At 36.6% G+C, this 27,681-nt stretch overlaps 5 protein-coding genes across 6 annotated transcripts; 3 read left to right on the top strand and 2 right to left on the bottom strand.

Annotated features, from left to right (window-relative positions):
- Positions 1-338: 338 nt before the first annotated feature.
- Positions 339-1,767, bottom strand: LOC109014209 (zinc finger protein ZAT10-like). The gene has a single exon (XM_018996577.2). It carries the CDS (start codon positions 1,428-1,430, stop codon positions 645-647), a length of 786 nt encoding a protein of 261 aa, XP_018852122.1. The 5' UTR covers positions 1,431-1,767; the 3' UTR covers positions 339-644.
- Positions 1,768-4,623: 2,856 nt separating this feature from the next.
- LOC109014211 (ATP-dependent Clp protease proteolytic subunit-related protein 1, chloroplastic) lies at positions 4,624-8,803 on the top strand. The gene is made up of 9 exons (XM_035686439.1): positions 4,624-4,981; positions 5,709-5,824; positions 5,997-6,200; positions 6,289-6,393; positions 6,551-6,613; positions 6,802-6,913; positions 8,001-8,062; positions 8,139-8,321; positions 8,414-8,803. The coding sequence occupies exons 1-9, from the start codon at positions 4,729-4,731 to the stop codon at positions 8,498-8,500; spliced, it is 1,185 nt and encodes a 394-aa protein (XP_035542332.1). The 5' UTR covers positions 4,624-4,728; the 3' UTR covers positions 8,501-8,803.
- A 435-nt stretch (positions 8,804-9,238) lies between these two features.
- On the bottom strand, positions 9,239-13,725 carry LOC109014210 (mitotic checkpoint protein BUB3.1). Its single transcript, XM_018996578.2, has 9 exons — positions 13,404-13,725; positions 13,174-13,304; positions 12,738-12,820; positions 11,537-11,803; positions 11,015-11,090; positions 10,478-10,558; positions 9,768-9,846; positions 9,580-9,680; positions 9,239-9,485 (listed from the first exon to the last, which is right to left on the bottom strand). Exons 1-9 carry the CDS (start codon positions 13,521-13,523, stop codon positions 9,398-9,400), a joined length of 1,026 nt encoding a protein of 341 aa, XP_018852123.1. The 5' UTR covers positions 13,524-13,725; the 3' UTR covers positions 9,239-9,397.
- Positions 13,726-15,548: 1,823 nt separating this feature from the next.
- Positions 15,549-21,571, top strand: LOC109004062 (zinc finger protein-like 1 homolog). Of its 2 annotated transcripts, none has more exons than XM_018982454.2 (9): positions 15,549-15,821; positions 16,165-16,245; positions 17,181-17,301; positions 17,421-17,515; positions 17,777-17,848; positions 19,456-19,722; positions 20,179-20,287; positions 20,428-20,614; positions 21,198-21,571. In XM_018982454.2, the coding sequence occupies exons 1-9, from the start codon at positions 15,798-15,800 to the stop codon at positions 21,289-21,291; spliced, it is 1,050 nt and encodes a 349-aa protein (XP_018837999.2). In that variant the 5' UTR covers positions 15,549-15,797; the 3' UTR covers positions 21,292-21,571. The 2 variants fall into 2 exon arrangements, with proteins under 2 accessions (XP_018837999.2, XP_018838000.2); XM_018982455.2 differs by having other exon boundaries at positions 15,572-15,821; positions 19,456-19,704.
- A 4,069-nt stretch (positions 21,572-25,640) lies between these two features.
- LOC109004059 (transcription factor bHLH84-like) lies at positions 25,641-27,427 on the top strand. Its single transcript, XM_018982451.2, has 5 exons — positions 25,641-26,243; positions 26,384-26,638; positions 26,970-27,035; positions 27,133-27,198; positions 27,335-27,427. Exons 1-5 carry the CDS (start codon positions 25,641-25,643, stop codon positions 27,425-27,427), a joined length of 1,083 nt encoding a protein of 360 aa, XP_018837996.1.
- The last annotated feature ends 254 nt before the right edge of the window (positions 27,428-27,681 follow it).

Raw genomic sequence — 27,681 nt, 5'->3', positions numbered from 1 at the left:
CACTCTATTAGCTAGCATGCGCTGGTTCATGCTTGTTGAGACCGAAAAGACAACCATAATTCCAAATTTCCATTAGCACCGCCACCACAACGAGACTGCCTCGCTGTACCTGCGCTTGTCACGCGGCAGCACCTCCAAATTCAATAGAATATTCAGCTTCCGCGAAAGAACAAGTACCCCCAAAAAATAAAAAAAAAACGACCTTGACTTTATCCAACTACGTACAGTCAATCGGTCGGTCGGTCACCTCTCTGAATGGCACATTAACACGGACATGAAGTAATTCCACAAAATGGACTTGGAATAAAATTTGATGAAGAGAAGAAACTAATTAATTGTTTTTGTAAATGATTATAATTGTATTTTTTTTTCCAACTCTTTTAGCCGTAGAAGTTAATCTATCGATCGTCCTTCTTTCTAATTCCATCCACCCAAAAATTTGTACAGCAAGAGTAGTAATGATAAAATAATAAAGGATTAATAATAGCTGTCTCTGAGAGTTTATGAAACAATAAATAAATTCACTGTACAGAAACAATTCATCTAGATATATTAAAAAAAAAAAAAAACTATTTCAAAGGTAACTAAAAAAAAAAAGAAGAAAAAATCATGAAAGTAATGCGATTCACGTAAATATCTAGAAATCAATCTTGGAAGGAAACCACGTCGTCCGGACTCATCAAGAACAAACGCGGCTTCTTTGTTGGCAGAGGAGACTCCACCTCTTGCTCCGCACAAAGCTGACTACTTTTCCTATCGAGCCAGAACTCGGGCAAGGCCGGCAGGTTCAAGTCGAAGCCACGGTGGCTCTGGCAGAGGCTGGAGCCGCCACCTTCAGAGAAGGTCACGCCGCTGTTGGCGTTGGTGTTGGTGTTGGTGTTGGTGTTGGTGTTGGCGTTGGCGTTGGTGTTGCTATGGCTATTGCCACCGTCATAGTGGCAGCGCTTGTGGCCGCCCAAGGCCTGGCCCGTGGGGAAGGTCTTGTGGCAGATGGAGCACTCGTGGGTCTTGCCGCTCGTGCCGGCAGCGGTTCCGGAGGAGGAGGAAGTTGACGGGTGGTTGTTGTCGTTGGCGGTGATCTTGGCCGTGGCTGCTTCGGAGGACTTGCGGTGGCTGGCCTTATGGCCGCCGAGGGCTTGGTAGGAAGGGAAGGCTTTATCGCAGACGGTGCACTTGTAAGAAAGCTTCAAGGCCGGCGGCTGCGGCGGCGATTGTTTTTGTTGCGTTTGAGAGGTTATATCGCTGGTGGTGCCGCCACGGGCGAGCATGATGAGGCAGAGGGCGAGGTACTCTTCCTCGGTCTCGACGCGTCCTGGTCGTTTGGAGCGTTTCCTCTTCGTCCATGGCTCCGCATATTGACGCTCGACGTCGTCTAATTCGTAGTTGAAAGGAGTGGCAGTGGTGGGAGAATTCAGAGCTTCCAAGGCCATATCGAGAGAGAGATCGATTGGTTTTCTCGGATAGAAAGAAAGAAAGAAAGCAATTAGGAATAACTGTAGATATTAGAAAGAGTGAAAGATATGTATTGTGTGTTTGGAGTGTCTGTGTGTATAGAAGAGAGATGGATGTGGTTTAAATAAGGATGGGTGTGGTGTGGGGGGTATTGGTTTTGGGGGGGTTTGGAGAGGAGGAAGTGAAGTGGGTCAACTATACAGCTAAAAAATAAAGAGAGTGGGAGTGGTGGTGGGGTGGCGACTGAATGAATTAGCTTGAGCTACGAGAGGACTTATTCAAGTCAAAACGCCTGCTAGCTCCTTTTCCAATTTTACTCACGTAAATTATATACACTCGGAGATATATGGATATAACTAATCTATATATATAAATAAATAAAAATAAAACTGGTAGGCGTACGTAGACCGGACCGACTTTGGTGGGTCTTAGGGGCGTATTAAGCACGCTAATTACGGTCGTTAAGCTAGCCTGGTCACGTCTCCTCCCCTCCCTTCCCTTCACAAACTGGATAAGAACAATTTAACTCGATCCCTGCGGATATATTGTTATTTGTCTTGCAGTTATTAATTAGCTGATGTCTTAGTAAATCATATTAATTATTTTTTACGTAATAATAAAACAAAAATTTATAAGCTTTGGATGGTTAATCATGTGATCAAAAAGATTAGAAATATCCCATGATCTGGACTTGGATTGCAATTGTAGAAAGATATTAAAGCTCTATCTATATATGTTTATTATAATTTTTAATTATTTTTAGTCGTAGCCAGCTTTGAAATTGTGAGCTAGCTTCTGTTGTGGCGGTTCCTTGTTGGTTTGCTATGTTGTCGATGCGGCAAGACAGCTAAACTTACGTAAGAAACATCCTTTATTAGCCACGTGTTATTACTAGTCCCATGATTATCCTCGTTATATATACTCTATAGAAAAACAAAAAGATCATAAAGTAGCCCCTGATCTTTACGACACCTAAATCTTTGCTTGCCAGGTAGAACGAACTTGGGAGCTTGGAACTACTCCAACCCAACCTCCCCACTGCTATATAGCATATATGCATTGAGAATGATGCTATATCCTGCCGTCTATTGTTGCGTGTCTTTAGTGTATTTATATATTTTTTTCTTTTAAATATTTTTTAAAAATACACAAAATTATTAATAATCTCAAATTCAGAGACAAAATAAAAGACAATTTAGCATTTTCGGTGTATTAATTCCTCGTAGGTAACCATACCATCTAATCGCATAGAAAAAAAAGATGTAGAGTCACGTATGGCGGCGGGAAAGAGTGTACTAGTACACTACCGAAAGTAGTTAGCTTTCTCCAAGCGTCTCAGCCTCAGGTGCATCAAGGCCACGCAACAGACACGTGGCACTTCAAAGACAATTTTCTCGTGTTTGCCATAACGGACAAGCAATTGAAAAGATGTTCACATCACGCCGTCCATTTTTTGTTGGAGGCCATCTTTGGCTGCCATCTGGCTATTGCTAATGCTGTAATTTGCCACGTATCACTTCTCCCATAGTTTTGAGTATCACGCAGTCATGCTAAATGTCTACGAAAAAAACAAATAAGACATTAAGGTAAGAAAATGTCGTATTAATACTTATACGTGATCTTTTTTTTTTTTTTGCTTGGGGGGAAAATCGTGGTTACGGCCACCTCATATTTGAAGAGAATTCGAGGTCCCGTTTCAATGCTCGTACGTGGCATTGTGCATGCCAATACAATAAAGATCAAAGTACTGTTTTCTCATATACGACAACATGAGCATTGGTCGTGATCATCTTTATGCTTGTGGTGGAACGACGTAGCGGAGGGAGAGCTGCTTTCTGAGATCGATAAAAGATTGGCTTTGCTTTGGGCCTAAAACAAAAGGGTTACTGTGATTCATACGACTATCTATGCTCTAATCCAATAGGCAATTGACATGTCATGATTAGGGCTTGCCGGTTTTACCAATGAGAAGATGGATCCCTACAAAAAGTAGCATATATAAAGAAATGAAAGACGTAGCTTTGTTGTTCAAGTTAAAAAGACTTTAGTGTGGCGTCAAAGTTTGGCACTCTTCTAAGCAAACACTAACTTCCAAGTTTTGTTGGGAGGTTGATTCTTTCATATTCCCACTTGTAAATTTTAGTGTAAAGGAGTTGCTTGCATTCATGCATGCATAGGTCATGATCATGTCTCACTCACTACTACACTGCATTCACTATATATATATGTACTTCAGTCTCTTGTTTTGCATTGAAATAGCATATATATAGTCATATATCCATCCCATGCATGGCCCCTCAATTCATTTTGTTACATATTATATATATAGGATATGATTTGGAAACAGCTTGGGGGATCATAAGATTCGATCGTGATGTTGATCTCATTAATTCTCTCCTAAGCAATCCATGTAAAGAAGCTGTTAGCTAGTGAGCCTGATTTGATTATATCATGCTAACGTACGTACGTTATCACTTCCATGCATCTACTTTGTATGAATGATATGAAAAATAATTAATGTTTAATTACATTTTTTATCTTGTTATCTTCAGTCTCGCGCTTACTAGTGTGACACATGTTAGCTAGGTGATTTTATATATCAACCACTTCATGAAAAATCACTTAAAATATATGATTGAAAAGTATAAAGCTTAGGATAAAGAATATATAGATAGTAGTACTTGAGAACATTATAACTAGTATAGCTAATTTTGACTTTTCAAAAAAAAAAAAAGGAATAATGGTATGCCTCACATAAAGAGTGATATATTCATTTAAATCTTAGTATTCCCAACAACATAGAGACGTGTCATATTATTCATTACCAAATGACTAGGAATGACAATAATTTATAAGATAAAGAAAGAGAATTCCTACTCAGACAAATTTTAATTTACTTTTCTTATTGGAATTTTTTTTTTTTTTTCAGGGCACGTCTTGCATATTGGACTGTCGGCCCATATCAGCGATAATAGAGCTCCCGAGTTAACGTGGGCTCAATTTGGGCTGGGCTGGGCAACCACCCTGCTATAATTTCTAAGCTCTTAATTGTGGGCTTCGTTAATTACAATTGTAACATCATAGAGAGAGCTCCACGGAAATAAAGATCAATAAATATCTTTATAATTGCTTAAATTTAAATTTGTAAAATAATTTCCCTGCCGCAATGCGTCGTGGACTCTAGAAGCCCATGCCACATAGCGGCAGGGAAACAAAGCCACATACTTTTTACACTGCAAAACGCCGAAGGCAGTGAAATCTCTCTCTTCTCTCTCTATGGCAACCTCGCTGCTCTGCCCGCTCTCGGCTCTACCCTCGTCCACCATCGAGGACCCTCGAGCATCTGGGCAAGTGGGTCCCTCTCTTGGGCTCCAGAAGTCCACCTTCCTTCACGGCACCAAGCTCTTCTCTGCATCTCTTGTTCACCCAACAAGGAGGAGCATAGCTCGAAGATGCTTCTGCTCCCCACTTGCCAAATCCTTGGACCACATTCCCAAGCACTTCAGGGAAGAGAATCTTAAAGATGGATGTGAGTATCTCTCGCCCGAGTTTCCAATTTCAAAGACACCAACTTTCATCTCTCGCCCTCGTTTCCAATTTCAATGACACCAACTTTCTCTATATTATTTACCCATGCTCAATTCAATTATTTTTTGTTCCTCGCGTTTAATTAAAGTCATCTTAATGGAAAAAAAGTTGTGGTTACATAGATTGTTTATTGCTTGAGATATATAATGTTTTCCTTTTCATGGTTTCTGGTATAGGCAAAGAAATTTGCTCGTTATATTTTGATAGAGTAGTTGGATAACACAATCATTTCATGTTTTTAATAATTAAATAAGTTAAAGTTGGAAAGCTGAGAATTGAAATTAGAAGGTTTTGAAAACAGTAGACTATTGAGATATTTTGATTTACATTTTGGTAATAATTTACCCCGCCGCACTACTAGATTAAAACTTACGTGGTCCTAATCTAATATCACATCGATTTTATATTCCTGATATTGGTGTCACTCCCCCTTTAACCGTAGTTGGTGATGACTATGGCTTGAACTTATTATATGGTACAAAGGATGCCCTAGTGAAAATAAAACCAAACTGGTACCAGATAAAGTGTAAAACCCAATTATAGAGTGCCCTTGTCAGTATGAGAAGAGGCTACACTTGCTGAAAAGCTGCTTTAAATTTTAGTCTCAGCCAGAAAAAAAAAAAAAAAACAAATTGCTACTAAACTTCACCTCCATTTTGCTCTGATAGTGATGGACAATTACAAGAATGCACCCCAATCTCTTTACGGCCTTACTGCTTCACAAATGGACATGTTCATGACAGAAGATAATCCCATCCGACGGCAGTCAGAAAGAGTTACAGAGGTTACTCTCACTTCTTACGTTCTCCTTGGTTTCATCTGAATGGCTTATGATGTCATATGAAGAAAATCCATTATATATTATGCTTGTTGGAAGTTGGTTCCCTATATAACCTAAATTTTATGGCAGCAAATTCAGTGATCCGTTTGGTTCTCTTTTTGACAATTATTGACAGGAAAGCATCTCATCTGCCACGAACTATTTGGACCATGGAGGGATGTGGAGTCTGTCAGGCATTGGTGAAAAGGGTCCTTCAAAGTACAGTATGAGTGTAAGCATGTATCGTGGAGGAAGCAGAGGATATGGAAGACCCAGAACTGCTCCTCCTGATTTGCCTTCTTTACTCTTAGATGCTCGGATATGCTATCTTGGCATGCCAGTAAGCCACTATACTCTGTCTATCACAATGGCATGTTCTATCCATTTGATCTGAACCATATTGATATTTTCTTGTCTGCTTGATTTAGATCGTGCCAGCTGTAACCGAGCTCCTTGTTGCTCAATTTATGTGGTTGGACTATGATAACCCTTCAAAGCCTATATATTTATACATAAATTCATCTGGGACACAGGTTAGCATCGAAATATGTTGTTTTCAGTATTTAGGTTTACCTCCATATAGAAAATTATGATCGGTAAAATCGTATTTGCTATGTCTGAAACTCTGAGCTACATTTATGATCAAAATGTGTGCACATATTTAATTTTATTTCTCTCATGCCATTTTAGAATGAGAAGATGGAGACTGTTGGATCAGAAACTGAGGCATATGCCATAGCTGACATGATGGCTGTAAGTGCTATTACCAACTATATGTGGTATTTTTTGCATCTACAATGACTCTGAAATAAATCATACTGGTGCTCAAAACAGATCCATTGAAATTTCTTCTTATGTTTTAGAGTGAGGTCATCATTTTTATTTTTTGTGCTTAATCTACTTTCTTTAACCTGTGCATATCCTTCATTATCCGCTTGAAGTACGTCAAATCAGATGTCTATACTGTGAATTGTGGCATGGCATATGGTCAAGCAGCAATGCTCCTGTCACTTGGAGCAAAGGGTTATCGTGCTGTACAGCCAAACTGCTCCAGTATGATTCACTTTTCTCTAAAGCTTACAAGATCATAATAACTACTTTCTGCATGGTTGTTCTGCTCCTTTAAGCTAAAAGTAGAGTGCTGTATTTGTATCACTTTACTGCATTCATGGTCAACAAACATGTAAATTATTAAACAAACTTTAACTGAAGCATTGGGTAAAAGTCAACAATTTCAAAAATTTGAAATTCTATTGTTTAGAATTTATAAATGACTTCGGAAAAACCTATTTTCCATCCTTTGTTGGATTTACGTTTTGCTATCATCATAGTTGGTCTTCAATTGCTTTCTGGTAGCTGAACCTAATGATTCAAAGCCCTAGATATGGCAACTTACTGGTAGGACTTCTGTTTTCAAAGATAAAAGAGCCACCTTCTAATGCCCGAGTTATATCTTCTCGTGCTATCTTTATTTAGCGTTCAAAGTATGTTGCATACTGATCTTTGCAGTGTTCATATCCCTTCCTCTGCAGACTCTGTTGATCTTTTAAATTTTAGCTTGTGATTCTTTAAGAGGGGTTCTATGTCTGAATCTTGTATGAATAGAGTTCCTCCTCCTGTAATAAGTTTCTATTTCATATAGAAAGAAACTGATCCTGTTATTATATAATTGTTCTCAATTCTCACTTATAAAAAAATTATTGTTACCAATTCTATTATTGTTATCAATTCCTCCTCCTCTGACCAGTAAAAAAAAAACAAAAATGGTTATCATCATCTTCATCAAATAAAACCAGAATTTACTAATGACATCTCTACATTAGTAGTCATATATTTTAGTCACTTCACATCCATTCTTTAAAACATAGCACTTTTCTCCAGATTCACCTTCCATGTTTTTTGAGGTCTTTTCACCTTCTTTCCCTCTAGTAGCATGTCTCTACCATTTATCAACTTTTTCAGAGCCCAATAGGAGATGGGAACTAATCATGTTATCAACTATGGTTTAATTGGTTTTTCACTTCACCTTTGCAACCTGCCGATTGACAAATATACTCGAAACAAGTAGATCTTATGTTTGGCAGATGTGTCTGCAGTATAAACATTTGAGCCTTTTGATTGTCTCTCTTTTTAATTGCAGCAAAGTTATATCTTCCGAAAGTCAACAGATCAAGTGGGGCGGCCATAGATATGTGGATCAAGGTACTGGCTCTGTCACTGTCACTGTCTGTGGGTGTCTTTTTTGTATGTGTCAGCTTCTTTGACAAGCTTCTTTCAGGCCAAAGAGCTGGATGCAAATACTGAGTACTACATTGAGCTATTAGCAAAAGGAATTGGGAAACCCAAGGAAGAAATCTCTAAAGACATCCAGCGACCTAAATATTTCAGAGCACAGGAAGCCATAGATTATGGCATTGCAGACAAGATAATCGACTCGAGGGATATTGCATTTGAGAAAAGGGTAATTTTTTCTTCCTTTTGTTTTCTTTGTTTATTCTTTCTTGTTAACACTCATGCCTTCATTCCTTTTATAATTATAATTTCTCCAATCAGAACTATGATGAGATGCTTGCCCAATCAAGAGCAACGAGAAGAGCTGGAGGAGCCGGTCCACAAGCTGCTCCCTCTGGATTTAGGTAATTAAAGAGCAGGCAGCAGCATAGCATAAAGGTCAAAAGGAAAGGTTGATGCTGGCATAAAAGCGCCTTGGGAGGATTTGGTCACGCAAGGAGCTTCTGTTTAACTTCTAGTTATGGTGCAAGAATGATAATGTGCCTTTTTGTGACCCCAGAACACTTCTTCGGTACTGTCTTTTTTAAATGCTTATACGTGCTATCTTTGAGATTCCGCAATATTTAATTGCTTGCGTAACCAAAAGACACAACAAATTTTGGGCTTTTTATTTTGTATATATGTAACATCTAGTTGTTTTTCTCTTGTTTTCATGTTTCTGTAAAAAAAAAAAAAAAAAAGATTTTTTCTCGATGCAAAACAAACAAGGAACTGAAGACGTCCGCGATTGGCCAGAAAAGTCCGGCCCTCGGCCCTCCATCCATCTGGATTCTGAGTTTTTTATTATGTTAGGACTTACGATGGGAGTCCAATCTTCGATGCTTCAACGGAATGGACCCCCAAGTTTCATTCAGGGTGTAGACTTCGACTTAGGTTATTCGAAACCACGCAGAATAATATCACCGTCCATGATCAACTGATTAATCTCTTGATCACAATCTTCAGATCTTGTACATGATCATCCATTCCCAAGAATTCTTCAAACTCCACACCCCCTGTTCTAACATCTATGAATTTACTCCTTTTTGCCAATCTTGGTTGTATACTCTAGTGAGATTGTCATGTAAATAGCACTTACACAAATCGGAGAGAATCAATATGGGATTTCGCAACATTTTAACACACCCAACTCGTGCGGATCATTTGCTAACTCTTGTGGATATTACAAAAGTTCGTCCACAGAAAGACATAAAAAATTATACATCCAGACCATTATGGACCAGCAAGGAGATCATACATTTTCTGTTACGCGGGAGGATTTGGGTAGACTTTCGGCTTTGGCTTGACCTCTATTTCATTTACGCTGCGAACATAGATAGCATCTGGTTCGTGACTGCAAGATGCAAAGACAACACATAAGAGTCAGCATGTAAGGCTTTGGGCAGGTTTGTTTTTTGGGGGATGGGGGAGAAGGGAGTTGATCTTACGCTTTATCTCCCTCTTCATATGTATAACTTGATGCCACCGCCAAAAGGCAGCCATCTCTGCTGAATGAAAGTGCTGCAATGCTTGTCGGATATTTTGAGTACTGGAAAAGAGCAAACAGAAATTCAAAGAAATTAAAGCTTTCAACAATTTTACTCAAGATGACAGCATTACATAAGCAAACTTTTACCTGATACAACCTCTTCTTGTTATTCCCATCCCACACATTCACAAAGCCATCACAACCTCCAGTCGCAAATGTACCATAGCTGCAGGTTGAATTTGAAAGAATATAGTAACTATGTGAACAGTATGGAAAGAAGCTGCTATAGTTAATCTCAGGATGTGGACTTAATTGTCAACCCCAGCTCAAAGATAATTTATCCACCTCCAGATCCAAAAGAGGCAATTGTGCTTACTTCTCAGTTCAGTTACACAGATTGTTTGTCCACATCAGCCAATTGTGTGCAAGCACATATAAAATCCTGTTAACACGCTTTATTTACAGATTTGCTTTTGATTTATTTTATTTTACACATGTTTCTAAGTTGGCTTTACTCATATTTCTTTCAGGTCAACAAAATTAGTTATTCCTACACTAATATGAGAACAGATTCTTGACTTTATTAGCAACAATCTGGGCCATGCTCCTTGTTATAAACTGCCCAATTTCTAAAGGTCATACCTAGAAAACTAAATTCACAAGAATGATCTTCACCAAAGCAAGTATTTTAGATATAAAAAGATTACACATTTGACAAGCCTGTTCGGTTCTATCAATTAAAAGATTCAACATTCAGCAAAAAAAACATATATATATATATATATAAAATTAAAAGATACAACGCACACAGAATATCAAAATCAATAATTCAATGCACAAAGAATTCAAAAACTTACACAGGGTGGAATGCAATGGCATTTACTGGGTAGACAATGTCCCTTCCAGCCTCTGATTTTCTATGACACTTAAATGCATACCTGAACATCACTTAAAATCTTCAGCAAGTAATATGATCGCCGAAAGGCATATAGCAGGAAAAAAAAAAAAAAACAAACAGGCCTACTAGCATTTTCATGCTATATTAGCAGTGAAAGATCAGCAAACTCCCAACCAGCCACAAATGATGGCACAAAACATGACAAGGCTATAATTTAACCAATAATGTATAGCATGCAACATACTATACACCCTAACAATTTCTGAACTAACAAAAGCACACTTTGCAATGTTGCAAATGCTGTTTGTAACGACTCAAGGAAACTCGAAAGAACTAATCAAAGTTACAATTGGAGCTCTTGAAGTCATATGAAGGACAAGAACTTCTCAATTTCAGGCAATGAGGGATCCCCTTCTTCATATTTTACAGAAACACAGGGAACATTATTCAAGTAATACTGTGCTTCATAATGGTCCATGCAAAGATCAACACATACTTTTTGGCTTGACTAGCCTCTGAGAGATCAAAAAATTCCATTGCGACTCTTCCTTCAACAGAGCTTAGGGCATATCCTGTTAACAGTAGTCAAATATGTTAATATGAAATCCTAGAGAGTAGAGAGGAAGAGTGCTTCGAATGGACAAAATAAGTGGACTATTTTCAGCAAAACGCTATAACCCCTTCTCATGGATATACAGCCAAGTGGCCAAACACAAGCTTCTAGCTTGCTTCCTGTCTCTTTTTCCCCATATGTTATGCTATCTCAGTCAGAGGAGGATTTATCACAACCTACCGAATAGATATAATAAAAACTTCTAGGCAAGTTTACTTATTGTAGTCAATTAAAATATTTCAAATGATACAGCATAAGAAAAGAGCAACTGCCTATGGTATAGCTGCAAATTCAAGAAAGCAACTCAAGTGCAAACCTTTGTATCAATAGGACCAGAAATTGTCTTTCAAGTGAGGAGGGAAGGAGAGAGAGAATGGGCGGTGTTTAACTGCAAAAGCATATTACCTGTTCCATTGGGATAGCAGCGCACACATCTAGTTTGATATTTCAATGAAGATTCCCTTCGCTGTTCGGGTTGAGACATATTTCTCAAATCATAGACATTTACATGTCTTCCTGCAGTTGCTACAACTAATCGATTTCCAACAAGAGAAAGTGAGTAAACACGCTCAGGTTGGGCGTATGTCCCAACAAGAGTGCGATCCTGCCCACTTGCACCCCTAGGATCCCAACACTTCAAGGTTTTGTCCCAACTACCCGTGATTAATTGCCCTGGAATAATTCACAGGTAAGAGAGAATATTACACATGAATTACCAAACAAACGAAACAAGAATGGTTCTATTGGAAACATTTTTTATATTTCATTAATATAGCATAACCATTCTAAGGACAAAAGCGGCATAAAAGTCCTGTGTTTTTAATTATTCCAGGGACATGAGAACATACTTAATGTAGTAATGCAACCAGTCCAACAACAGATCCTTCCTTTAATTTAAAACTCTGTAAAGGATCTCACAACACTGGTTGAAAGAAAATATTTCCTCGTAAATTAATAACTGCCTTAGTTGTCCCTTCTTGTCATCATTGCAGCAGATACTACCAAAAAATGCCAGGTCAGACTATACCTTGGTTATCATGCATGGGTGATACAAAGTAAAAAGAGGAATTGTCACTTGTAACCAATTAATTAAAATCATTATCTCAAACTGTAATTACGAGTTGCCAACCAATTAAGAGTAACAATCATTTCTTCACATTTTTTTTATCAGTAAATAAGAATTTTACTGAAATGGGCAAAGCCAAGTAAACTTGACATACACAGGAGTCATTTCTTCACATTGATTTCATACCAAGTACAAAACTTGACCATGGCAAACTTCTTGACTATCCAGCCCTATAAGTGCCCAAGACAGATACAACCATAGGCCATTAAGAAATTATTGTTGCTTTAACATCCAGACATGTCTGGTCACTTCTTCATTTTCAGTCTCAATTGATTTCTGTTCATCTTAAGATTAGCACGATACAACCTTTTTCACTGATCAAAAAAGGATTAGCATGACACAACCTTGTTAGTTTTCTTTATGGTTATTTTTATTGTTATAATTATTCAATAGCTGCTCAAAATCGTGTCATTCCAGCAAAAACCCACAAAATTTAAAAGAGCAAAGGACTAAGGAGAACGTGAGTACTGCAAAACAAACCTGCTGCATAAGAGTATTCAACACAACGCACAGGCGCATCATGCCTTCCCAAAATATCCTCCTTATTGTAGCTGAAGACAAGCCTGAAACAGAGATGCCATAACACCCAAATAACATCTCCAAAATTATAATCAACATTGAAAACCGGGCAACAAAAACCGGATAGAAGCAATAATCTAAAAATATACAGATCTCAAAGTTAGAGATGCTAAGCCTCGGCTATATTCAGAAGGATAAGGAAGTCATAGATTGACTATAATCTTATGGTTTGACTTCATTACAATTGAAGAATGAAAGTCTCGCCGAACATCGTATTAATTGAACTAAGCTCAGCTAATGAAACTGTAACATTTAAATATAATATCACACCTAAGCTTCTGTTGGGTGAATGTTTTCATGTTTTGAGATCCGTATAACGAAAAAAAAAAACACTGACCGTCTAACTGTATGATCGGCACTGGCACTGAAACCTGATGAATCATCGTGGAAGCAACAGTCGAGGACGGGACCGCCGTGCAAGAACTCGCCTCGCAGAGCATTGGCACTGGCATCGTACAATCGGACGCTCTAAAAAATCAGAACGGAGATTGAGGCTTAGTTTTGAATTTAGTGAGCTAGGAACAGGATGAGAGAGAAGAGATGGAGGAAGAAGAGGTGAAAGCGTACCTTGTCCCAGGAGGAGACGAGCAGGTGATCGCTGTGGTTGGAGAACCGGAGGTTGGAGATGCCGTCGGAGGGAGGGTTGGAGAGCTCGCGGCCCGGGGCCGGCGGTTGGACAGATGTCATGCCGGAACTGACTTGCTTGGTCTAAGAGAGTGGAAGAGTTAGCGAGGGAACAGAGGTAGTGAATGTGTTTAGGGCTTTTGAATTTTGATTTTGATTTCAGATGATGAGCTTTTTTTTCTTTTTCTTTTTTTTAATTAATGAGCGGTGGGGAGTTTAAATTCAAACGAGAGACGGGAGTTCGATTGTGGCGGTCAGTCGTTTGACAAGTTCGGAAGTTCCTCTGCCTATATATATCCTTACGATGGTAATTTGCTGGGAAAACGATTTCTCAAGTTCACAAGAACGTGAGGGATTAAAGCGGATAAAATAAATAAAAATCAAGCTATGTAATATTTATATATATATATATTTGGTAGTATTAAATATGTAATAAATTATTTAATGTGTTTATCTCTTTCTTATTTTAAAATTTTGAATTTAAATAAAAATTTAAAAGAATATTTTCTTAATATATAAAAAGTTATTATAGATAGCAGAATTCTTTAAAACACTAAATTGAGTATGTAAAAGCTTACTCTTAATCAATACAAAAAATTATAAAATTATTATTTTTAATTTTAAGCTTTATCATCACATTTTTTTTTTCTTTTTGAAATGAAGTTTTATCATTTCTAATAATTATTATTTATGTATTTTAAATTTTATTTTACACATTATAAATACACATTTTGAGTGTTATTACTAGTCTATCAACACATCATTTATCATGAGATCTACAATAATTATCGACAAATTAAATTACTTATTAATTATTATAAAATATACTTCAATTAAATAGCATGTTAAGGTTCTAAAAAAAAACCCCTATCTCTCTCTCTCTCTCTCTCTCTCACCCACCAAAGTCTCCCAAGCCCAAACTAGGTTTTTCCGCCGAAGTTCTTCCTCTTCCTCCTTCTCTTTTCTCATCTACCTATTTTGTCTACAAAGTTAATTCTAATTTCTTAGTTGTTTTGTTTCCTTCAAGGTTAAAAAATAAAGATATGCAATTTTTCGGTAACATCTGAGAGAAGCGGCAGTTTCTTGATAATTGTCGCACATAATGCTCACGAGCCACTCACAACTGTGCATGGATCTCATGCGCCTCATCTTTCGACAGCTTTTATTGCCACATGCGTTGAACCAACAGATTTGCCACCATTAGATCTGACTGTTGTGGTTGCATAGAGATAGGGACGTGGGCCCCATGCACCGTCACAAATTACGAAGTCTACCTAAATTGGTTCAAATTGTAATACATCCATTTTCATCTCTATCTTACTATTTTTCATACTGTTTTCCTATATTTTGTTAGGATACTCTTATTTACAAAGAGTTTAATAAAAATTTTAAATCGTTGATACTCAAAAATCATCACCCCTTCTTTAGTCCCTTGTCAATCTCTTTCTATTACAACCCATAAGACCCACTTTTTTTTACTCCTACCTTCGGTGCGAGATTCACATGTATTCATTTGGGTGAGTGTATTACACGATGGAGTTATAATTTTTTATTTTATTTTGTATTATAAGAGTTGTTCTATTTGACCACAAGGTCACAAAAACAAGGCAATTGACTTCTCCAAAAGCTATTTTAAGATAAAATGCAGCTACTACAATTATCATGACATTTGGTTAGGAATTACAATCCCACTCTCGAATATATAAAAAAAGTTTCACTTTATACGACTCTTCTTAGCGGGAAAGGTAGGAAACATTTATTTGTTTCCAATGCTCATTTTATGTATTTTTTCTATAGTGCTATACCTGTTAAGAAATGGGATTTGTCGGAGTCCCTAGACTCCCTACCCCTTATTTATGTATTTCCATATATTTTACATAATATATCAAGTTTGTTTAGAAAAAAAGTCAAAAATAAATTTATAAATAGGTTTTTAAATTCAATACAAAATATCGTTTGACACAAATTTAAGATGTGGTGTAAATTTGACAACGCTGAGTGGCCCAAAACATATTTGTAGCCCAAGTCCACAGGCCAGCTCGGCCCTTCCACTACCACCATGCACGTTGCACTGTCACATGCGTTGTCATGTCAAAAATTCCACAATTTTACCGTTCCACCAAATTATAGGGGAAAAAAAATTCAAGAAGAAAACCGAAACGGATCTCCATGCCGAGCACTGCAACTCTAGACGATGACAACAAAAAAATTACATTAATTCGGTGAAGCCCCACCGTTCTCTCTCTACCTTAATTGGTCTTAAACCCTAATAGTCTCCACCATTTCGTTAATACCTTATTGATCGGTCTGGTTTAAGATTGTGCACCGTTCAATGCAATGGTGGTCTGTAAATGCAGAAAGGTGAGTGCTATAATTACTCAGTGTTTTCTTTCTTTGTTTCTGATAATTTTTTTGCTGGTTCATTTGCTTGAGGTTTGGATCGGATCAAGCTCGTATTCCGATATCCAAGGAGATCCGCTCCCGGATTTACGGATTATTGTTTTAATTTTCATTTCCATATCTGAATTTGGTGGTTCAATTCAACGAAAAAAGGACAATGTTTTTTTTTTTTTTTTCAAAAAATAAGGGGATGGTTTCGTTTAGTGTTTGACATATGATTTATCGGTGAAGTTATCCTCCGTTTTATATCACTAGCTGCACTCTGGATCTTGTGAGCTTATTATGCCAATTTCGGGTGTTTCAGGCCACTAAACTATATTGTTTCGTGCACAAAGTCCCCGTTTGTGGAGAGTGCATCTGTTTTCCGGAGCACCAAATATGCGTGGTAAATTTATCTTCATTATTGCATATTATTACTCTGACCTTAGTTTGTTATTTGTCTTATTATAATCTTTCGGATGGATTTGTTGTACATCCTCATGTTCGACTTATTTTTATTTATTTTATTATAAAAGCTCAATCTTGATTGTATCAGCAATAAATGTCTCATTATGGCATCATGCGATTTGGATAAAAGTTTGTTGGGAGTGTAGAAAAAGGAGCTTCAAATGGTTTGAAATTGGAAGTAGGACATGATAATATGTTTAAGGTGAGGTGTAATAAATGGAGGGAGGGCGCATACCCAAATTATTGAATAGGTTCATCTGTATACGTGCACAACTGAGTGTGTGTGTCTCTTAATTTTGAAGGCGAAGTTCAGTTTGGTAAACCTGGATAGACAACTTCCCACGTTGCATTTGTTTTGAAAAATTTCTTTGCCGTATTGTTTGCATGATTCTCCAGAAGAAAAATATGAACAAGCTTTTACATTACAGAAAATATTCTACATTTCAAACAAAATATTTTCCTTTTGCAATGATTTGGACTTACATTTGTTACCTTTGCTCTCTGGTTTTAGGTGTTTTGATATTACTTTTTGTCTCGTTGGATTATTTTCTACTATTTGCATGTTAAAAACTTATAGAAGGGATGCTGATTCGACTCCATTGTAATTTATTTGTGGCCATTTATTGATAGAGATCAATATGAAAGCTGTATCTATGAGATGCATTAGTATGCATCTGTCCATTTATTTATTTGTGCGTGTGATGTGAATGCATTACTTGGGTTTGGGGTTTAACTTGATAAAAGACACGTTGCATTTGCATGAACTCTGGTGTTCCTTGTTGTCAAAAAACAATCAGTGCACAAAATTTATCTATGACAGTATCATAAGTTTGTCCGGGATCTAAGCTGCATTAATCTTGTTTTCCTTTCTAGGTCCGTACATACTCAGAATGGGTAATAGATGGCGAGTATGATTGGCCTCCCAAATGCTCCCAGTGTCAAGCTGAGCTTGGAGAGGGGACTGATTCACAAACCACTCGTTTGGGTTGCTTGCGTACGTGATTTTGCAGATATAGTTACTGCATCTGACTTGCATATTATCTGTCAAAGAATGCTTGCTGAACTTTTACTTGATAACATGATTTACATCTATTTATTTCTTTATTACTTCAGATGTTCTACACACAAATTGCTTCATTTCACATATCAAGAGTTTTCCTTTGCATACGGCACCAGCTGGATACGTGTGTCCTGCGTGTTCCACTTCAGTAAGTAACTTCTTGCAGTTATCTAGAAATTAATCTTAGAATGTTAATTTCACTTATTTCCTGTTTTAGTGCCTTATAGTACATGTTTATGAAAACTTAAAATGACTGAAGTTCGTTACTGTGATGATTCTTTCAAGATATTGACATGTGATTTATGATGAAGCACAACTTAAAAGATTTTTACCAAGATAATCCATAATTTACTTATTAAAAAGAGAAAAGATAATCCATAATTCATTTTCTAGTATTTTGTTATTGTAGATATGGCCTCCCAAGAGTGTGAAAGATTCGGGATCCCGTCTTCATTCATTGCTCAAGGAAGCTATTATGCTGGTAAGGTCAATGCCTGTCTCTTGCATATTGCAAAGAGAAGCACTCAAGCAACAGCTTTGCAAACTACTTACTAATGCTTTTATCAGTAAAGTGTTGTTCCACTAATTGCAAAATTTCCTTGGCTATTGTGGTCCTGATTTGCACATTCCTAGTTGGATGGTTGCCATTGGTGTTAGCTTCTCCAGTTGTGATCTCATTATCTTTTGATTTTCACCCTGGATTGATATGGTTGATTATATTTGACTGTTGGTTGTGATAAATGAGTGCTTAGAATGATTTTTCTACTCTATACCTTTCCTTTTGTTTTGATTTTCCTCTCGTGACTATGTAGACAAGGGATCCTGGGTTTATCTGAATGCCTTTGTCACTGGTGGAGTCACTTCTCTGCTAACTTTCTTATTCATAAAAAGGAGAGTTCCAAATATAAGGAATGATCATCTAGTGTTAGTGTGCTTAAGAGTGGTAAGATACTAGGATTGCCTTTTAGGCATATAACTTGGTAGTGTAGTCTGATCCAGAGCAGTTACAAATATAAGGAATTCTCATCTGTGCCCATTGGTTAAGAACCGTCCTGAGGTGCTGCAAAGTGATTTTTAGTTCTACACTTGCTGAAGTCGTCAAATCATTAAATGATTTTTAGTTCGACAGTCTTACTGCAAAGGTGGGTTTTCTCCTTATTTTGGTGCATCGTCCTTCTGTTGTTGGTCCCATGCTTGGTTTCTTGATCTAGCTGCTCAGGCTTTAAAATTAGGCCAACATTTAGGTGGAGTCAGGCAAAGGTCTGCACATTCTTTCTTAATTCGAGCTGAGGCCAGGCACAGGCCAGTCCAGCCAACCCAATCATCAGGTGTAGTCTATGCTAGCATGTCCAGGCTTTGGTTACTGAAAGGCTTGTTCTATGTCATTATACAATAAGTGTTGACATTAGTTTCTGGAAGCAGTTGAAGATTCAATTCATTAAGGTGGAACTCTTTCATTTACTAATGAATATTTGAGGTTTCGGCAGACACTGCTGTGAGTCTGGAAAATTAAGGTGAACAACAACTCAGTTTGTGTCTAGAACCAGTATGCTATTTTTTTTTAACTTGGAAATTGCATTTAAGATACATCTAATTTTGAACTATTATGTGGTCAATTTTGTGAACTAATCTGCTGATGTGGGCACCCATTTGATACATTATTGTGCTCTCATTGTTTATAATTTTCAGCAAGAGACATCCGTTGGAAAATGAGGGTGTCCTGTGATAATGAGAGCAAAGAAGTACCCATAAACTGTCAACTTTGTGAGCCATATGTGTAATCACATTCCTTTTTGACATGCTAATGAAGACCTGATTTATGTGGCTTCTAGGTGAAACGTAATGTGTATTAGTCCTTAAATTGAGGGCGTCCCCTCATTTTAAGGGACTCTATGTGACAGGATAAATGGATGTACTGCATGCATCATTTTGTGAAACTGTTTCCTTTTGCGGTTATCTTTTAAAGGAGTGCTCTGATATCTATATTTGTAGTGATTTACCCTCCACATCAGTGCTGGATTCGTTTGCCTCTCTCGCATCCTTTTTATTTTCATTACGTATTGTTAATTTCTGTCAGCTGCTATGCAGACTGGTTTGGAGAAGAATTTGTTCGGAAATCATCCAGTTTCATTGGCAGCAACTGAGTCCCGTGGGCCGCCTCCTGCATTTGCATCAGATCCTCTAGTTGCATCATCTTCTACTGGAGGCATGGAGAACAGTGCGAGTTCATTGCCCTTGGTAGTACAAAATGAAATAACTGTTGCAGAAGGAGGGTCTTCCAAACTTTCAGTGACAGATCCTTTGGAGATAGATGGTCCGAGTACAGCTGGAAATTTTGTGAGAAGCTCGAGCCCTGTAGGTGTTTGAAGATTTCAGTGTCAACTTTTGCATCTGAATTTTTTATTTTAGGTTCTGCTTGGTTCAAGTTCTTGCTTTTTGATTTTCAAAATACAACATTCTTAGATTTTGACCTTTAGCCACAAAGTAGTGAAAGCATAAGTATATTTGATTATGCTTGCAAATATCACTAGAAACTGTCTCAAAGATCATATTCAAAATGTTCAAGATAGGCTAATACAAATGATGTCTTAGCTAAGACTAAAAGCAGAAAAATATTTTATAGGTTCCAACCAAAGGCAGCCTTTGTGAACTTGTTCTCTTTTTCAATTGGCAATTTAGTGTGGCTTTGTATGATAAATTTTACACGTATGTTGGATGTTCAGGTGTATTCTTATGGTATGATAAATATCTCATACCATGCATTCTTACCCAAAGAAAAAAGGCTATAATTTTGTTTTAATTGCATTCCAGCCTGGTGCTACAACACGAAAGGGTGCCTTCCATGCTGAACGACAAAATTCTGAAATTCCATATTATGCAGATGATGAAGATGCGAATCGTAAGAAGTATACTAGAAGGGGTAAGTAGATAGTTCTCTGATTGAAGTTGCTTTTTTCTTCATAATGATGTTGTTTGTAGAAAATGTTGCAAACAAAGGTATCCAACACTGGGACTGATTGGAATTGCTTCATTATCTTCCTGTGGGGTTCCCATTTGTAGGTCCATTCCGGCATAAATTTCTTAGAGCTTTGCTTCCTTTCTGGTCAAGTACATTACCAACTTTACCAGTGACAGCACCCCAGCGAAAAGATGCGTCGAGTGCCAATGATGGGCCCGAAGGTCGTGTGCGGCATCAAAGATCATCAAGGATGGATCCGAGAAAAGTCCTGCTTTTTATTGCACTCATGTAATTCTTAATTTTTTTTAGTTTAAATACTTCAAAGAAAAATGAAACTTTTAAGAATGAAAATAATTTAGTAGAGAAAGAGGTAAAACAACGAGAAGGAAAGGGGAAGGATTGAGAAAACAGACGTTTTGTGACTAGAAAACGGCTGTGTTTGGATTATGAGATGATCTCAGATGATTTGTGAATAATAGTATTTTGTGGGTTCGATTGAGATGTGTTTGAATGTAAATAGGTTGAGATATATGTTTAGATGTATGAAATAAGTTGAGATGGATTTAACTTTTTTATGAAAAGTTGAAAAAGTAGTGGGTCTTATCAATGATTGGTTTGAGATGAGTTGATGTTCCAAACATAACCAGTGGTCCGAGTTCTAATAGCCTTCGAGTTTGGTTTAGGGTGAATAGTGAAGGTGGGGTGTATTGCTGACCATCATAATTTGGTAATATTACCTTCTGATAACTTTTAGGATAGTATTTTCTTCTAATTGTTAATAAACTTATCCAAGAATTGAAATACGAGACATGAAAAGAGACAATCCCTTCTTTCACTAATGTATTTGTTTCTTTCTCCCGATCTTGTGCAGGGCATGCATGGCAACTATGGGTATTTTGTATTACAGACTAGTGCAGCGGGGTCTTGGTATGGGACTGTCTGAAGACGAACAGCAGCGAATATGAGTAGAATTGTGATGCATATCAGGATATTGAGACCTGCTGGTTGCTGGTGCTTCTGCTGTTGTGTTTATGTTTTCGTCCTCTCTGTGGACATGTTGCTAGAGATGCAAGTGGATTGTAGGGAAATTTCATTTCAGTGATGACGACGGTGATAAGTTACACATATTTGCTTTATAATTTTTTCTTTTTCTTAAAAGCCTTTACCCTTGTTTTCTGGGGTCTGTTTTGAACCGAGTTGGAAGTTAAAAGGAAAGTGATTTGTTCAAACTTGGTTGTTTTGTAATTATCTATTTGTTCAATGACTTCACACTCCAAAGTCATACCCAAACACATTAATCAAATAAAAAAGGGAACAAACACGAAAAAGGTGGGATTTACCCCGTTGTGTTCATAACGTCTCTATTAATTTGTTTTAACGAGTCAAAACAGTATTTTATAATAGCACTTTCATTGGAGTATACAAATGCAAATAAAACAAGGAATTTAACTAATAGAGCATAAAAATATACTGCAACAGCAAGTATATCATACTTGACCAAATTTAGCTTTAAAATTTAACTAATATCATACTTTTTTACATTTATCAATTCTATTTAAATTCAATTCCCATATTAGATTATTCATTCGCTCACTATATAATAATAAAATATTATTAATTTAATAATTTTTTATATAATTTATTTTTATCACATTTTGTAGCTCTACCAATTAAATGTTAATAATAATTATATTTTAATTAAATTAATATTAAAAAACTATATTTTCAAAAGTCGCTAATAACAAAAAATATTTGATTAAACTCATCTAAATTTCTTAATTACAAACCAAATAGTATTTTTGCTTGGAGTGAGAAATTAATATTTTAATGTTTGCTTGGAGTGAAAAATTAGTATTTTAATTTTTGGTGAATCAATTATAGTTCTCCATCTTTGGCCAATCACTGTAGTAAAAATCTAAATTATTTTAAATTTTTCCAATTCAGTGTGAGATGTTTTTTATATCAATTATGTAAATTTTAACTAACATTCTCATCTGACCAAGCTAATGAAGTCGTATTTGATGTTTACTATAGCTAGACCAAAAATATAAAATGTGAGTTTTTTATGCTGGTCCTGTCTCTTTTTGTCACTTTGCACTTGAAGTGCATATTGTTGTTCCTCGTTAAACGTCTTGCATTGAATTTGTTTTATATTAAATTATTGTTCTGCTATTAATTAATTTTGTTCAGCCATACTTAAAAAAAAAATTCTAAAGCTCATACTTAATTATAGTTTGTATCTACCAATCATATGTTAATTATAAGTTGGTAGATACAATAAAATCTAATCTCACATTGAATTATTCCTCTATTAGTTAAAATAATAATAAAATATTAGTAATTTAATAATAATATTAATTAACATATAAGTGGTAGAATTGTAAATATGAAAAAATAAATTAGAAAAAAAATATTATTATTAAATTACTAATATTTTATTATTATTTTAACTAATAGAGGGATAATTCAATGTGAGATTAGATTTTGAATAAAATAGTTAAATATAAAATCATATGATATTATACAAATTATGACTTTACATTTGCATAATCTAACGAGATGCTATCACCATGTACTCTCAGTCTCCTGGAATTAAGTTCATCTGTTTTTCTCTTTTTTAAAAATAAAAAATAAAAATAAATCCCCGGCTTCCTCTTTCTTTTCATCCCTTCTGGCCATCTGGGTAGTTCATGGGTTTATTTTAAAAGATATTAGAACGAAACGTAATTAGTGTCGAACATAAACAAACCAGTACTTTACTAAAGAAAAAATAAACAATAAATTTAAATCTGAAACTTTGAGAAATACAACTACAAAATCAACCCAAATATTCTAAGGTATTTATATTAAGCAATAATCAGAACAAAACAACTGCTTGTTTGTTTTTTAAAACATCTCATCTTATCTCACCTCATCATTACAACTTTCTCAAATCTCCACACAAAATAAAATAAATAATTCAACTTTTTCAAATCCCAAAATAACAATAATATTAAAAAATATATTCTAATAATATTTTATTCAACTTTTTAATTTTAATCTCAACACATCTCATCTCATCTCATCTCTAAAAACAAACGAGCCATCTCAATTTATTTAAGAGTTCTTCTATAAGAGTTCTAAGAGATACAAGCTGTAAAAGAAACTATTAATTAATAACGTATATACATCAGTTTGACTAATTTTTGTGCATATTAATCATGTATTAATGGATTTTTTAGCCTGAATTTTATTCCAAACCTAGTTGTTTGGAATTATTCGAAGAATAGATAAATGATATTTACAATTTTAAAATTTATAATCCCCACACACCCTCTAAAAAAAATAGATAAATTTATGATTCGTATAAAAAAATTATTTTTTTAATAACAGACTTTATTTTTTTCGATAGGAATGTATGAGGCTTGTATACCCTAAAATTGTATATAATATTACTTATAATGGAGAATACCTTCTCACCGGTCATGCATACGGGCTGATCAAAACAGCTCTCAATAATATTTTGCCTCGTAGCCAACCCATGGGTTAACAGTGGATGCACGACACACAGTAGAATGAACTCTAGGTGGCTGCGTCGGACTGGTTGGTGGCGGCGACAGGTGGTGGAAGCACAACGTCGGTAGCACTAAGCAGAGGAAAGGGAAAATACTTTTTAGGATTTTTAATTTTAGGTAGAAATCTCATGCAGTCATCCTCATGGTAGGGATACATGATATCCAATGAAGCGCATATCCGCATGCAAGGAACAAAATCAGATTTCGGTAGGTGTGCTACATCTTAATTTGTAGTGCTAAGATATTATTCCTTCCTCAACGTCAATACTAGTTTTTAGTCTTAAATGGGACTTGTCCAGCCATAGATCGTGCCATGGCCGGCGTCCAAAGTACAATAATGCAGATTATCTATTAATGTACATCTCGATTAATGTTACGAACAACAACAAAAAAAAGGAAAGAAAAATGAAAAGAAGAAGAAAAGGAAGCTTCTGATCTTGATCTATCTTTGGAATGAGATAGCTAGCTAGGCAGATAGCTCAGTTTTACGCGTGAAAACAGAGGGGACAATAGGTGGGAAATGGGCATGCATGACGACCAGGTCTTCTTTCTTAAATCTTTATTTCAGTTTGAGGCTAGGTTAATTTTTAACCCTTCACCCACGACAGATTAGCGTGACATTATCGTTGGAGCTATTGACCCATGCCACTTGGTTTTTCGTGCCAAAAATATTCAAATTCCTGCGTTTTCTTTTCTTTTACATGCACTTCTTGCTTATCATTATAAACATTTCTATTTGTGGATGATACAATGATTTCTTTCACCAATTCGCCTTCATCAACTTCCAACTCACGGATGTACGTGTGCTAGCTAGCTGCTACATTCACTCATATGATCTGGAAGTGTACGTGCAAGTAACATATATATTCTAGTACTTAACATATATAGGAATCTGCAAAGCAATTACAGTTAGAGCAATGATATCCCCGTAACATATTTTACAACACATATTTTAAAGTGAGAGTATTTTTATAAAATTAATGTTACTTTTATAAAATATTTTACTAAATTATCATTTATTTTAAAATATGATTGTGTAATGTATTGTAAAAAATTACGTGTGTTTATTATTTTTCATCACGGCGGCTAGGAGGGTGGGGCCAGAATGAAATAATTGTATCTGGCCAAGCCAGCTGTATACCATGTTAGTCAATGAAAAGATGACATCTCAACATGATCTCTAGCTACCTCTCATGAAGAGAATGATGATGATAATGACGGTCCATATCAGTAAGTTTCTAAGACTCGAGGAACAGTTGGCTGGTTTCATTTGGAGGGTGCACACATCCAGTAAAGAGATTTTATTGTCTTGGTTCCATATAGTATTGGGAATGTCGATCAGAGATCCATTGGAGTTTTAGCATATTCAAGGGTGACTCCCCAGTCCCCACGTTCTCCCGCTGGCCGACTTGGCCAACCTATCTATCTATTTCTTCACCAGACTTTACTCAGATTCGGACTTTTTTAATGACTAACTTGGATACTAACTAAGCTCAGTTAGTCCCTCTCAATAATATTTCTGTGACTCGCAAATCCGACCTTTCCATTTCTAGTTTTTTTGAGTTGGTAGGTACTCACTCATTGAGTTGTCTTGGCCCCACTCATATATATAGACTGGCAATGATGAGTTAGATCTTCCTATGGGGAAGAGGTCAACCCCTAGAAAGTACTTGCTTGAGTATAAATATGTCTTTATCATCTCCTTCCCCACCAAGCAAACTCAGCGCTTCTCTTAACACCTGATACTTACAAGAAGAGCCATGGAGCCTATGGGAGCCATCTGTGAGAGAGAATGGGGCTCTCTTGGTGGCATGTATATTGCTGAGGAGTCTGAATTTATGGCTCAGTTGCTTCATAACAATGCTTCTTTACCCAACGACTTGATTGGGGATTCAAGCTTGAGAGCCCCTTCTGATTTTTGGCCTGGCTATGAGTCAAATATGAATGGTGAAGGGCTTAGTGAAAGTTCATACTTTTCTTTGTATATGCCTAGCTCTAACTTTTACAGTTTTTCACAAGAAAGTAATTACAATGGTGGTAGCTCAGGCCAACAATGCTACGGCTCGAGTGATTCTCATCCAGTTTTGGCATCCGATGACAGCTCCATTTCCATGGATTTTTGCATGATGAACGTGAAAAGAACTGGCTCCTTTCTCCTTGAAGGGTATGACTGCTTGAACCAAGAAAAAACTGACGGCAATGCAGAAGAATCTGCGGGAAATGTGCCTGCAGTTGTTCTTCATTCTGAGAAGGATTCACAGCACAGAAAAGAATCCGAGAAGCCACCACCAGAATCAATCCCGGAAGAGAAGTGTAACAACCCACCCGGGAATTCGAAGAAAAGATCTCAGAGTTCACGAGATGTGAGTATAATAATAAGCTTCTCGCCCTCTTAATATTGCATTAGATTTTTGTCGAGTGATCGATGGGTGGGTGTTTCATATCATAATGTATGGAAATAATTTGATTCATAGATTTTACTCATCTCCAATAAATAATGTAGATTCGGAAGAAAAAGAGGATGGCGCAATCGGAAAAGAATAAGAAAACAGGCAGCAATGAAGAAGATAGTAATCCTGGCATTGGTGAGCAGAGCTCCGGCAGCTTCTCCTCGGAGGATGACTGCACTGCTTCTCAAGAGCTGAATGGAGGCGCGAGTTCAGGTTTGAGTAGGAAAGTTCCTGCTTCTCCTGACTTGAATGGCAAAACAAGAGCGAGTAGGGGATCAGCCACCGATCCCCAGAGCCTATATGCAAGGGTAAGTCCCTGTAAATGCAAGCATATCGACTGTACCTTTTCGCATGTTTGCTGCCTGGGTACATGAATAATGTAGAAACAAGTACTAAAACATCCACGAAAATAGTTGATTAGATACAAATAATGCAAGCAAAACATGGGTGATTATGAGAAGAAAAAAAAACTTTCAAGAAAGATTCAATTTTTAACGATCAAAACTAGAATGAGCACAAATATAGGAGAGAAGATGAGAGATGGTTGCGTGCATGATGATGAATAAGGACAAAGGTTATTCAAGACAATTTCTTCCAATTATAGAGTATAAAAGAAGATATTTCTTTTGTATCTTGCAGAAAAGAAGAGAGAGAATAAATGAGAGGCTGAGAATTCTACAGAACCTTGTACCAAATGGAACAAAGGTAGGCCGAGTTCTCCATGAACTTCAAATATTCATGTTGTGTGAGTCCGAGGTGGACGCAGAATTCTCATATGATGATTCATTCTTTGGTATTGAAGGTTGATATTAGCACAATGCTTGAGGAAGCTGTCCAATATGTGAAGTTTTTACAGCTCCAAATCAAGGTACGTAATATATATAGCAAATTAACTGAATCCTTGATAATCAATTACCTGCAATATTATAGCACTGCATGCATATGCTTCTGTTCGAATCCTTTTTATTGAACTAATCTTTTGTTTTCTTGTTGGGACTTTGAAGCTTTTGAGCTCTGACGATCTATGGATGTATGCTCCAATCGCTTACAATGGAATGGACCTTGGTCTTGATCTGAAGATCAACCCACCCAGATAATACTATTAACAGTCAGAATATGAACGAAGAGCTAGCGTGGCAACAATGATTGCTGATACCTTATAATGGGCTTATCTGTACATGGGCCTATAAAGCCCATTTTGAGGGGAATTTTTCAACAAAGATTCTATTAAATTTGCTCATTTCCATGAAATGCGCAGAATCTCTTTTATGACCAATGACTGTAACCTCCAGCATTAACACTTGTTATCCGATCGAACTTGAATACAATTTATATGTCCCATTCATCTGGA

The sequence above is a fragment of the Juglans regia genome, chromosome 16 (assembly GCF_001411555.2).
Source record: "Juglans regia cultivar Chandler chromosome 16, Walnut 2.0, whole genome shotgun sequence".
Lineage (NCBI taxonomy): Eukaryota > Viridiplantae > Streptophyta > Magnoliopsida > Fagales > Juglandaceae > Juglans > Juglans regia.
Note: the sequence above shows the minus strand (reverse complement) of the source record. Positions and strands in the feature narration are given on the sequence as shown.

What these genes read in the sequence shown, in the direction of transcription:
- LOC109014209 (XM_018996577.2), bottom strand. Translation starts at nt 1,430, where the DNA reads ATGGCCTTGGAAGCTCTGAATTCTCCCACCACTGCCACTCCTTTCAAC.
- LOC109014211 (XM_035686439.1), top strand. Translation starts at nt 4,729, where the DNA reads ATGGCAACCTCGCTGCTCTGCCCGCTCTCGGCTCTACCCTCGTCCACC. An exon ending in TAAATTCATCTGGGACACAG is followed by an intron (nt 6,394 to 6,550) that starts GTTAGCATCGAA and finishes ATGCCATTTTAG; the next exon opens with AATGAGAAGATGGAGACTGT. An exon ending in CCATAGATATGTGGATCAAG is followed by an intron (nt 8,063 to 8,138) that starts GTACTGGCTCTG and finishes AGCTTCTTTCAG; the next exon opens with GCCAAAGAGCTGGATGCAAA.
- LOC109014210 (XM_018996578.2), bottom strand. Translation starts at nt 13,523, where the DNA reads ATGACATCTGTCCAACCGCCGGCCCCGGGCCGCGAGCTCTCCAACCCT. An exon ending in TGAATACTCTTATGCAGCAG is followed by an intron (nt 11,804 to 12,737) that starts GTTTGTTTTGCA and finishes GAATTATTCCAG; the next exon opens with GGCAATTAATCACGGGTAGT. An exon ending in GAGGCTAGTCAAGCCAAAAA is followed by an intron (nt 10,559 to 11,014) that starts GTATGTGTTGAT and finishes AGTGATGTTCAG; the next exon opens with GTATGCATTTAAGTGTCATA.
- LOC109004062 (XM_018982454.2), top strand. Translation starts at nt 15,798, where the DNA reads ATGGTGGTCTGTAAATGCAGAAAG. An exon ending in TCAAGGAAGCTATTATGCTG is followed by an intron (nt 17,849 to 19,455) that starts GTAAGGTCAATG and finishes GCTGCTATGCAG; the next exon opens with ACTGGTTTGGAGAAGAATTT. An exon ending in CTGCTTTTTATTGCACTCAT is followed by an intron (nt 20,615 to 21,197) that starts GTAATTCTTAAT and finishes GATCTTGTGCAG; the next exon opens with GGCATGCATGGCAACTATGG.
- LOC109004059 (XM_018982451.2), top strand. Translation starts at nt 25,641, where the DNA reads ATGGAGCCTATGGGAGCCATCTGTGAGAGAGAATGGGGCTCTCTTGGT. An exon ending in GATCTCAGAGTTCACGAGAT is followed by an intron (nt 26,244 to 26,383) that starts GTGAGTATAATA and finishes TAAATAATGTAG; the next exon opens with ATTCGGAAGAAAAAGAGGAT. An exon ending in TTGTACCAAATGGAACAAAG is followed by an intron (nt 27,036 to 27,132) that starts GTAGGCCGAGTT and finishes TTGGTATTGAAG; the next exon opens with GTTGATATTAGCACAATGCT.